The 11,867-nt window shown below is 40.8% G+C and overlaps 2 protein-coding genes across 3 annotated transcripts in view; one reads left to right on the top strand and one right to left on the bottom strand.

Moving 5' to 3' along the window:
* Window positions 1-1,682, bottom strand: part of zgc:152951 (uncharacterized protein LOC569013 homolog) — a 32,914-nt gene extending 31,232 nt beyond the window's left edge. The window contains exon 1 of one of the 2 annotated variants that reach the window (XM_039599842.1): window positions 1,430-1,682. The gene's annotated coding sequence lies outside the window, so the exon portion shown is untranslated. The remainder of the gene's footprint in view (window positions 1-1,429) is intronic. The other variant, XM_031729235.2, reaches the window with a different exon arrangement.
* A 365-nt stretch (window positions 1,683-2,047) lies between these two features.
* Window positions 2,048-6,542, top strand: c16h3orf38 (chromosome 16 C3orf38 homolog). The gene is made up of 4 exons (XM_031729236.2): window positions 2,048-2,282; window positions 2,498-2,673; window positions 3,751-3,959; window positions 4,147-6,542. Exons 1-4 carry the CDS (start codon window positions 2,156-2,158, stop codon window positions 4,508-4,510), a joined length of 876 nt encoding a protein of 291 aa, XP_031585096.2. The 5' UTR covers window positions 2,048-2,155; the 3' UTR covers window positions 4,511-6,542.
* The last annotated feature ends 5,325 nt before the right edge of the window (window positions 6,543-11,867 follow it).

The raw sequence follows: 11,867 nt of genomic DNA, 5'->3' as shown, positions 1-11,867 counted from the left end.
GTGGTGGTAGACAAACAGAAGAAGACGGCTGTAGTGATCGATGTAAGCGGTTCCGAATGACAGCAATATCAGGAAGAAGGAACACGAGAAGCTGGAGAAATACCAAGGGCTCAGAGAAGAGCTCGAGAGGATGTGGAGGGTGAAGGTAACGGTGGTCCCCTGTGGTAATCGGAGCACTAGGTGCGGTGACTCCCAAGCTAGGCGAGTGGCTCCAGCAGATCCCGGGAACAACATCGAGATCTCTGTCCAGAAGAGCGCAGTCCTGGGAACAGCTAAGATACTGCAGAGGACCCTCAAGCTCCCAGGCCTCTGGTAGAGGACCCGAGCTTGAAGGATAAACCGCCCGCAGGGGCGTGCTGGGTGTTTTTATACATACATACATATGTACACACAGGTTCAAATATATAGATACACCACCGCTAATATTCAGTTAAGTTTCCCTTAGCAAGTTGCACCCCAACAAGACACTTTTGATATCCATTATGCTTATGGCATAACTGTGCCTAGATATTAGACCACTATTCTTGGCAGAACTGGTGGAGTTTAATTTGGTTTGTTGACACAGCTCAGGCTTTTAAGTGTAGTCCACACATTTTCAATAGGTTTGAGGTCAGGGCTTTAGGAAAGTCAGTCCAGAAGCTTAGTGTTTAATGCTCTATCCATTTCAAAACTAGTTTGAATGTTTGTTTGGGATCATGGTGATGTTGGGACATCCAGTTATATCCAAGTTTCAACTATCTAGCTGTTGATTTGAGGTGAAGTTGAAGAATTTGAAGGCAACCTCGTTCATTATTTCCATCCCCAGAGCATGATACTACCACCACTAGACACTGGCAGTTTCTTCCTCCTGCTCATTTCTTAATATTTCCTTGTGTTGAAAGCCGGCCAGTGTGATGTGCATGTCCTGCGAAATGATTTTTTTTTTTTGCAATGACACAGTTCCTCATTCCTTCTGACAGCTTTAGCTTTGAAGTCTATCAATATTTGTCTATGCGATTCAGGTGCTAGATAAAAACCAGCAGGAACAGGTCAATGTCCAAGATAAGTTTCTGTGTCATTGAACGTACACATGTCAAATCCCCTGATTTGCTCTCGACAGGAACCTCCAGGTCTAATCGCGTTACCACAATCATACACTGATTTCAAGAAAAGTATCAAACTGTAAGATCTTTTAATTCAATATGACCAAAGACAAACAGTAAATACCAACGTGTGGTTGAATGTGAATCCCGACAGAAGGGAAAATAATATTACATACCCTAAAACATTACTGTAAGTGGACCAGCAGTTTAACTGAAAAAACTAACAAGAATGCCTAAATGTTTAAGTGACATGTAAATAAGGGGCACTGCACTAACAGCATACCAGCTAAGCTAAATGAATGGATAACTAGCTGAGGGTACTTTAGCAAATGATAATAGTACGTTACCTTTCAGGTTCCCTAGCTTCACAGTGCGATATTAAACTGAAGAACGGATCCTCTTAGCCTCGTTAAAGCATATTAATATGACAGCGTGACGCCAGCTAAACAGGCTGACCAGCTCTCCTGTCCGAGCATCGCTACTGCGCAGGCTACCTGCTAGCTTGGTTTATGATGCCTTCAGAGGCTCGCCGTACACTTCAAATTTCAACGATTGATATTTTGGTATTTATGCTAATGAGCCTCCAATGACTCAAAGAAAAATGGAGAAAACTGCCATTTTTGTACGTAATAATTACCATAAAATGTGTCAGTACACAGCACCAGTTTCCCCTGAATGATACAGCAGAAGACATGGTACTCTCTAGCTCCTACTTATTAGTGAGAGCAAAAGGTAATGGAAAACATGTTTTTTGTTTGTTTTGTTTTTTTGTTTTGTTTTTTTAATAAATATCAAGATTCCCATATTTTTTACACCCCTAAAGGCAGCGAAAGCCCTTCTGTGCTACATTCGTGTTCCCTCTGTTATCGTAATTTCTAGCTCTTACGGTGACAATTACGGTGTTGACAATACCTTAAGTTGTCTGCCATCCGAGATATAGCGAACGCATCAATGTAACATAGCAACCAGTGTTTTGAACGGATCCCCTTCCCACTACTGCTTGTTTCCGTACGGAGAGATTTCTTGCAGGACTGGCATGGACGAAACCGCCCCAGTGTTTTCGTTTTGCCAAAATGTCAGGACTATCAGAAACAGAGCGTGCTGGATTTACGAAGATACTGAGCCTAATGACAAAAAGCGACTTACTGTCACTCAGTGATACGGTCACGAATAAGATGATAGTCGTGGAAAACATTACGGGTAAGACTTTTATTCAATTTCATATGGCAAAGAGGAAGTCAGCTTACCTTACCGGAGCCCAGTGAGTTACATAATGTCCTTAATCAAGAGATTTGTTGCATACCTACCAAGAAATAACAAATAAATTGCATGATAAATTTCAGTGTTTTCTCACCTCTGCTGGATAAATAAATGATTAGCTTATCTCACTCTTTCTGATCATTTTTCCACTGCAGAAGCTAAAGAAACCATTCTCGCCTTCACTAAAAATGCCGAAGAGCTCCTGAGGAGGAAAAAGGTTCAGCGTGACCTGATATTCAAGTACCTGGCCACAGAAGGTGTGGCGATGCCCCCAAACAGCGAGAAACACATGCTTATAAAGAGGACCCTGGAGCTGTGGTCCTCTGTAAAGGTAACTTGACACACGAGAGAAACAGTTTTATTTGGGGATAAGCCAAAGGCGACCCATCTATTTTATAAAGGATGGAAAGTATTGTTTATTGAATAGTGAAGTCCAGTGAAGTGAAGACATGACTATGCATGGAAAGAAAGGACATAATTAGGGTTATTCACACACAGTGTCCTGACACACCTTTATAAGAGGTTATATATTGCTTTTAAAAAGTAATCACCGAACAACAGACTGTGCCACCCTTGGCAGCAAGAACTGCAATCAAGCAGTTTTGATATTGAATTGGCCATTCCAAAAACTTCATTTTATTTTTTTGAGCTATTTAGAGGTGGAGTTCCTTTTGTGTTTTGCATCCCTGCACTGGTGCATAACCCTAGTGCTCTTGAGCTTCAGGGTGCAAATTGATGGCTGGACATTCTCTGGATTTTCTGGTAGAGAGCAGAATTCTTGGTTCAGTCAGGGCAAGGCATCCAGATCCCAAAGCAGTCCCAAACGATCACACTACCACCAGTGTTTGACTGCTGCTGTTCTTTTTATATAATGCTGTGTAGTAGTTCTACACCAGATGTAACAGGATGCAAAATTTCCAGAAAAGTTAATATTTTTTTTTGTCAGTCCACAGACTATTTTCCATTGTCTTGAGGATCATAAAGATATTTTGTTTTTGTTCTTTTTACTTAGGGCCAGGTAGGGTTGGATAGCTTTTTACTCATAATAAATGCAAACATCATTTAAAGACAGCATTTTTGTATTTACTCTGGTTATCTTTGACCAATACTAAAATGTGTTTGATGATTTGAAGCATGTGACTGTGACAAATATGCAAAAACATAAGAAATCAGGAAGAGGGCAAATACTTTTTTTTTTTTACAGCACTGTATATTGATACTAGAATTTGTACTTCCCAAAATTCAGGGTCAACACCAGCTCTAAAATCAAGACGTAGTCAGAATTTTTACTTCAGAACCTGTTGCCATTCCATCAAAGAAGTGACCTTCTAGCTAATATGGGTGTAGTGCTCTGACTTGTAGAGACTGAAGATCATCTGTAACAACAACCTCTCATTTCTTTATGGAGGTGGTGGATGAAAACCCTCAAGGAGAGGCGGCTTCTAATTCCTCAGATGTGAACTGTGGGATAGGCTTTGATCCGCTGGTCCTCGGCCAGCAGTTCTGTCAGTGGTTCTTCCAGCTGTTGAACAGTCAAAACCTTTCACTTGGCCAACAGCCCCAAGACTGGGGACCACAACATTTCTGGCCTGATGTGAAGTTACGTCTCCTCTCCAAGTAAGAACCTCATTAGTAGTGAAAGCAAATGAGAATTTAAATAATACTGATGTTGTGGGTTTATAATCTTATTCAGAGTAGTCCTCTGTTTCAGGTAGATTATTCCTTCTGGTTTTCTTCTTACAAAGCATAGAGAGGAAGGTAAAACAACCCCAAAACACTAATAACAGAGTTATGTCTTTCTCAGAGCTGGCAGTGAGCAGATGGAGGAGTTTCTGGGTGCTGATCTGGTTAGTCTTCGATTCTTGGCACTGACCAGGGATGAGCGTCTCCTCTTCAGTCCCAATTTGGATCCCCGTGGCCTCAAAGCCTTGACCTCTCCTCATGGCTTGGTGTTGGTGGCTGTGGCTGGCACTATCCACAGAGATGCAGTCTGTCTGGGAATCTTTGAACAAATCTTTGGCCTTATCCGCTCTCCTCTGGAGAACAACAGCTGGAAGATAAAGTTTGTCAACCTGAAAATCAGAGGGCAGGATGCTCTTAGTGGGACAGATGTGGCAGCACCTGCTTTGACCTACAATTCCAGTGAACTGCAGCTTCTCTGTAGCTGACAGTCAAGATATATTAGTTTTAGATTTATTAGTTTTATTTCCTTTCACATTATTTATCCAAAGGTGGTTTGTATGTGGTTTGGCCTTTTGGTTATACTCTACACTCATCTGATTTGCATGAACACTTATTTTCTGGGCATTTGGGACCTCATATTGGATCTAATAACTCATCTGACACAATCCTATCTTCTAACTTATAGGCGGACATGCAAGAATATAAAGGTAGGCTCAAACTTTTGCATTTAAATGGAATATTTACATCATAACATGCAAAGCAGAATTCTCAAAGATTAGCCTAGAAGGTAAATGGATGGGCTGCTGTAAATATATTGTATCTTTTTGCAAAGCATGTAGTGCTTTGGAAGCCTGTGCCTTATGTAAAATATGTTCAATGTATACATTTGTGGTATAGTGACAGTTATAGTGTTGCTCAAAAGAGCAACACTATAACTGTCTTTTTTTAGGAAAGAAAATGACGTTTAATTTTATTTCAGCTGTAAAAATGAAAAGAGATGTTGTAAGTGACTATGATTTTTAATTGAGTATGTTCATACAGAGCAGCCAGCATTTCAGTGTCACAGCAGGACATTGAGATGCCTAATGCAGGTTTATAATGCCAATAGGCTTTTTTTTCTTAAGATGGCACAACTGAAAGCGGTTATACTTGTTCAAACAACAATAAGCAAGAATACGTATCAGCCTTTGTAGGTTTTATTGTCTGAACAAAAGCAACCAAATATCTTCTGAAACTCTTCAGGTTATTCTTGTTTAAACAGATTAATGTTTTTTTCATGCAGACAGTTGTTAAAATGCATCTTCCCTCACAGAACAGAGCAAACTAACACAACAGTTTTATCTGTGCCAACATAACTGCAAAGGATTTAACATAAACTTGCATTAGGCAACACAATGTCCCAACAGATGGTTGTAGAAAATGAGCACCTGTGTGATATGTAGGCATTTTATTCAAGTTGTTCACAGTTCCTTTAATCGGTGCCATTCACAACATTTCTCAATAATTTACTGTTGGATTAAATTTTAATTTTGAATGTGTTTTTTTTATGAGTAACAAACTTTTGAGATGTAACGTAGCCCTTTATTAACAAATAAATATCTGTCTTTATGTGACACTACAAAGTCAAGCAATGTGCTTTCATGGGATGAATTGAAGCTATCCCACAATGTTTACAGATAAACAGTCTGTTAGAAATACCAACAGAGTAACATAGTTCAGTAAAAGCTCTGATTTGAGCATGTCTAATATTTAGACAAATGTGCTTATAAAAATATTATAATTTCAGCTAATTTGTTCCTGTTCAGTGCCAGGTGTTAAGTAGTTTAATTAAATGGCTGGAAGTTGGAGATTGGAAAAAATTGCTGTGAGACTGACTCTCCTTAATGAGCTGAATTACAATTCTTAACGGTGCTTTTTAATTTTGCTGTTTTAAGGATCTCCCAGAACAGACAGTTATATTTCTTTTCTCTGCTGCTTCCTTTAGGGGTCACCAGAGTAGCTCATCTGCGTTTATCTCACCCTATCCGTACCCTCCTCCGTGTCTGTCGCATAAACCCTCTGCATGTCCTGCTTCCCTACATCCATTAATCTTCTCTGTGGTCATCCTCTTTTTCCTCCTCCCTACAGCCCCATATTCAACATCCTTTGTCCAGCATATCCACTCTCTCTCCTCTGCACATGTCCAAACCCTCTCAATCTTGCTTCTCTAACTTTGTCTCCAATCCGCTTAACCTGAGCTCTCCCTCTGATGTACACATTTCTAATCTTGTCCCAATGAAAATCTTCAACTCTGCCACCTCTCAGTGTAATGCATATACCGCTGAATCACTTGCAGGTTGACTGGTTTTTTGGTACCAAACTCGTCATCCTACTATTCCCAGCACTTGTTTAGAAAAACTGGCTTTGTGGAATTTTTAAATTGTGACCAAACAGTGCAGCTGTGGGCAAAAAAACAAACAAAAAAAAACCAAAACATACTCCCTTTTGTCTAGGAATTGTGTTAGATAAGATAAGATAAGATAAGACACATTTAGCCCAGGTTAAACCACCACAGTGACAGTCAAGCAAATTTGTTTTAGAGAGATCACAATGAGGATCAAGTGGACAGTGCAGTGGCAAAAGTTACCTCTGAAGGTCAAAACAGTCATTGTTTCGGAGAATAAAATGTAAATAAGAATAAATACAGTACACAAAGTTGATGACATGAATATGAATAAAATATCAGGTAAAAGATGAGTTGAAAATTGATGCAGTCATGTAGGCTTCCTCTGCCAGCTAGCCAGAGCCGGCTATCATAGCCTGCCATTTCTGCTGTTCGCTCTTAACTTTTAAAACTCAAATCTCCACAGGGTTGATGTCTGAGATGTTGTGTCAGCGGTTAACGTCCATATATTTAGCCACTTTCATACTCTTTGAGTAGGTTTGATTGCACACAAGCTGCCACACCACCCTGGAAGGATTTTACTGGTTGGTCAGACGTTTCATATAAAATATACATTTACTACCTGTGGTCAGGAAAAAAAAAAACTCAGTGCTATTGGGCTTGACTTTTTTATTGGACCAAATGGCACATGACATATGAATTCATCTAGACCGGCTTCAGACAGCTGAGGATTTGAAAGTTTGCTGGATGGGATGAAGAAAGCAGGTCGCTTTTCCACACAACATGCCTAAGATCATTTTACACGTTCAGACTCACCTGTGCTGATATCATGTTATCAGGTGTATGTGCTATATGCTAAACATGTGACCTGTATCAATGCCTCTTTGCATTTGTCCCTGCAGCTTTTTCTAGTGTGACTTTTGAAAATAGTTTGGCAAAGCTTGTTAATACTCATGGTACAAACTGGGTCATATTTGAGCAACACCTGAGCAACATCCAGTTCTTGCTTTTTTCTCATAAATGTTTTTTTTTTCAGCCATCTGTATATAAAAAATAAAAACAAATGTGACTCCTTATTAATGAAGTGGATCTCTTTTTCCATCGATTCTCCTGCGTCACTCTAGCGAGGGCATGTGGGGTCTAGTGGGGGCACAGAATATGCCAGTATGACTCTGTGGCTTTGGTGGGAAATGTTACATGTGGGAAATTATTCTTGGCAGCCTCTTTCAAAGGCCCCTGGAATACTTAATATCTGTGACTGTATGGGCTGGAGCCACACGGGTCTTTGTGCTTTATAGGGCCATAGTTGTGGTGAGGCGAAACCACTGCAGCCATTGATCTCAGCCTGTTCACCTCTCAGAAAGAATAATAACAAGCTGCTCGCCTTCTGTCTTTATGGCACTTGGCTTCTCTGCGTTTTAATAAGCGGTTTGGCCACGGGCGCAGCTCTGACGCACGGGTTCAAAAATACCGCTGCAGTGGCGTCTGGTTAGAGTTTTGACTCCAGAGAGTTTTTCCCCCCCCCCACACTTTTCGCTTTACCCTCCACTAATAGGGAAGTGTGTTTCTTATAAGGAAACATGCTAAAACTCAGACCCACAGTTATTTGAAAAAGCTTATTGGTGGTGAACCATAGAAACTGCTTCTTTAATTGTAATTACATTTTTTTCTTTTTTACAACTGATGAGGTATATGTTATGCTCCTAGAAGAGACCTCATTAGTTATTAGGGTGACTTTATTTATTGCTGAATGCTGATAGGCTGATAGATTTACAGATTTATTGATGCCCAGGTGTTTTCCCCTCCCTTCCTAAATAGCTTTAGCTGTAATAATTAAAGTTGAACCCAGGGACTCCCAGTGTCTTCTCAAACCATTTAACAAATCCTTGAATTGGTTCCAGGCATTTTATACATGCATAAAAGAATTATCTTGATATTTTACTTTACTGGAAGAGAGTACAATGTACTTGTAGTCTCATGAAAACATGAGGCCAGAAGGGGGCACTCAAACTCCACAAAAAAAGGTAAGACTGAGCCACAGGTCACAAAAAGCAGAGGAAAAAAATAGGACTTTTAAGATCACGGAGGAAACTAATCAATTTATAAGAGCAATCTAAGCTAAGCTTATGTTACCGGGCAATTTCTATCTGGCTGCATCTGTGAGGAAAACTGTAAATATTTCAAGCTTGAATTGTCCTCCATTAAAGTAATGGGGTTCTAAAAGAGCGACGCGTTAAACTGTTGGCTTTCATAGGCAGTAATTTATCTGGACCGGTGAAGGTGTTAAGAGACAGCTTTGACACAATATTCTCTGTGGTCTGCATTCTCTGGACAACAAAGAGCAGGATTTATGAATTGAAAGCAAAAAGAAAAATCAACTAGTGGCCAATGATATTTCTCCTGCTGACAAAACACATTAGAGGAGAATTCAATCAAAGGTTGACAGTTATTTTATCATCTTCTTGGACTTGCCCTCCAACCCAGCAGTGTTTCATAAACCTGCACACACTAAAACTGCACAGAAACAGCTACATAACTTGAGGCTGAGGAAATGAGGTCAATATTGTTTGGTGTTAAAGTCTCACTCTGTTGTTCTGCAACGCCATATTTCATCCAGTTCTGTGGAAGGGTTACATTTTTTTTGCGGGGCTGACACACAGCTGTGCAACTTATGCTGATTATTCAGCACATTTTCTCCCACTGATAACTGCACTGAATCATCGAACGTCTTAAAGCAGGAATTGATGGATGCTGGGTCAATATGAATAATAGGATTTGGACACATTCAAATCAAAATCTGATTAGTGGGAGTGGACTATGGTTAGCCAGCAGCTGTATATCTGGTGATATAAAATACAAAGAAGTCAATAAGATCAAATGAATAGAAATTGCATACTGGGTTTCGTGGTCAGAGCATATTGACAACATCATTTAGAAAATTGTGAAAGGTATAACAGTGTTAATTGTTTTGCTCCTTTTGTTATAAGAATGCCATTAGCTCATCTGCAGTATTGCTGAGCGATATGGTCTGCCGCTCCTAAGAGAGACTCGGGCAGAATAAGGCTGTCAGGTTTAGTTTTCTTGTCCGCACAACAGCAGCATCACTGAAATCCACAGCAGACAGCCTTGGTTCTGTGTGGAAGTTAAACTTAGAGGAAAGCAGGTACACCTCGCTCATTTTCAAGCAAACTAACTGCTGTGGCTAATGCAAATCCAAATAAATGAAGCTAATGAGAATGTCATTAAATCCCATTTTATCCACTTACTTCTTGCTACAGTGTAATTGTAATGCCCTGGAAACAGTTACATTTTAAGTACATTACATAAACGGGGAACAAGTTCAACAACATCGTCCCATCTGTAGAGTCGTGTTTGACCTCGTGGCCTTTTAGCCTTTCTTGGGAATGTGCATGAGCGATTAATTGCTCTCTGCATGCATTATAGAACAACGCTGCAGGATGTGACTTTATTACATCCCGGTATGTTTGAACTGACATCACTGCTCCGTTTGAACACAAATTGCTTTGGACCTGACGAGGCAGCCGTCACAGTTCATAACAAACCCCTCACTTGGCCTGGCAGTGTATCCTTACACATGCATCATTATCTCATGTAAACAGTGGAAATGAGAGACCGCTGGGGGAACGAACGTCATTCAAGGCAACAAAGCGAGGGCTCAGTGAAAAGATCCTGGGCGGTGACACTCTCGTTTAGCGTCAATTAGAGGAAACAACAAGCAGACCTGTTCCTGAAGGCATCTGGATCTGATGTGTTTATTTATACTTAAGCAAATATGCATGCTTGAAGGAATGCATGCATTCAAGGATGTTTCAATCGGAAAAACATGGAGGCAGTGTGGGGGCAACAAAAATGTCCCTCAGATTGTACTTGATGTACTTGAGCTGAGCTTGCACACAATGCCCTCCCCACTTCTCTCTCACTTTATCTCTTTGTGTTCCTCTATCTCTCTCTTTCACACATAGTGGCTCCAGTGTGCTGCTTTGCAATGAGTCCCTTTCGTATGCAGTGCAGGGGCCCCCATGAGTTCCTTCCCTTGGCTCTCAAACTAAACAGAGAAGATGGTGTTATCTAAATGCTGCCAGGAGGTTGTCAGCTTGTATTGGGCCAGGCTGACCAAGTGGCCTGTTGGCGGATGCGTGTTGATGCCAGGCTCCCAGCGCCTTCCCTCTGTGGACATCTGCTGTGTGTGGGAAAGCTGTGGAGTTTGTCTGTGGTTGCATCTTAATCCTCCATCTCTTCAGCTCCAGCCATGCCTGGCCGAGCAAACCAGCAGCCCTGCTCACTTTGCTTGTATTAATTGCCCTTGCCTGGCTCGCTGTTTGCTTCTGATTACACTCATTAATTTCAATTCCCCTGGACGCCCCTACTACAGTAGCTGCCTTCAGACAGGCTCACACACACATACACAGTTATGCACTTATTCACACTTACTTGTATTGTTGTGAAGCATGGCAAGGAAAGGGTCAGCTTTCACCTGCAAATGAAGGGACGAGGAGGAGACTGAAATAGGCCATTTTCAAAGCAGACGTGTCAGTGCAGCGTAAACACAGGTGTAATTAATGACATTAATTATGGCCTTGTTCCATTTAGATGGGCGAGGGCATGGGTAACGTACATGCTTTCTCATTGGAATGACTGTGACACACTAAATAGAATGAGACCGTAATTTATTTTATCAGTTACCCTTGTGTTTACCCTGGGATGACATGCCAAAATGGCTGCTTTGAAAAGCCCCGGAGGCATGGCTGATGAGCAGCATATGAAAGGGATTCACGTGTGGCCTGTTTTTCCCTGATCACCAGCAGCTTGATGCTTCAATGTCGATTGCTTCACTGTGTGTAAATATGAGCTCTTTTGTTCTCTGTGTTAATGTTCCATGCTTAAATGTTTTAAACATTTGTGCAAGTGTATGTGGCTGATAATGGGTTTTCAGCACTCTGTGTAATATACTTAGAACTGTAGCGCCATATGTTTTTATCCCTTTGTTTAGAGAAAACAGTGAACTAACAGTCATCATCATCCTCACTGCTCAGCACTGCAATAAACCTGTCAATCTGATCTCTTCATCTTCTGTGTTCTTAATTTCAAAGCTCAAGTAGTGTTTATCCTGCCCTGACTATTCAAACTAGTGCAAGCATGCCAACACTGCTTCATATTTCTGTATATGTGTATGGACAGCCAGCCCATATGGACAGTCAGCATATTCTGATGGACACAACCTTATGTTTTAAGTGTGAATTTGTATTTAAGACCTGCATGCTCTCATTCTGCACACATACCTAATGCTGCAATTATAATGCAATACAAGGGGAAGGTCGTCATACTGTGACTGTAGTTGAGTGGGAGGAGAAGTGTGATTATGGAGTGCTCCAAACACCCACAATTAAAAGTGATAAAAGGGTTTTTTAGATCAGATGTGCATGTAGGTTTAAATCTGC

The sequence above is a fragment of the Oreochromis aureus genome, linkage group 16 (genome assembly GCF_013358895.1).
Source record: "Oreochromis aureus strain Israel breed Guangdong linkage group 16, ZZ_aureus, whole genome shotgun sequence".
NCBI classification, from domain to species: Eukaryota; Metazoa; Chordata; class Actinopteri; order Cichliformes; family Cichlidae; genus Oreochromis; species Oreochromis aureus.
The sequence above is the reverse complement of the archived record's forward strand: the minus strand, read 5'-3'. Positions and strand labels throughout refer to the sequence as shown.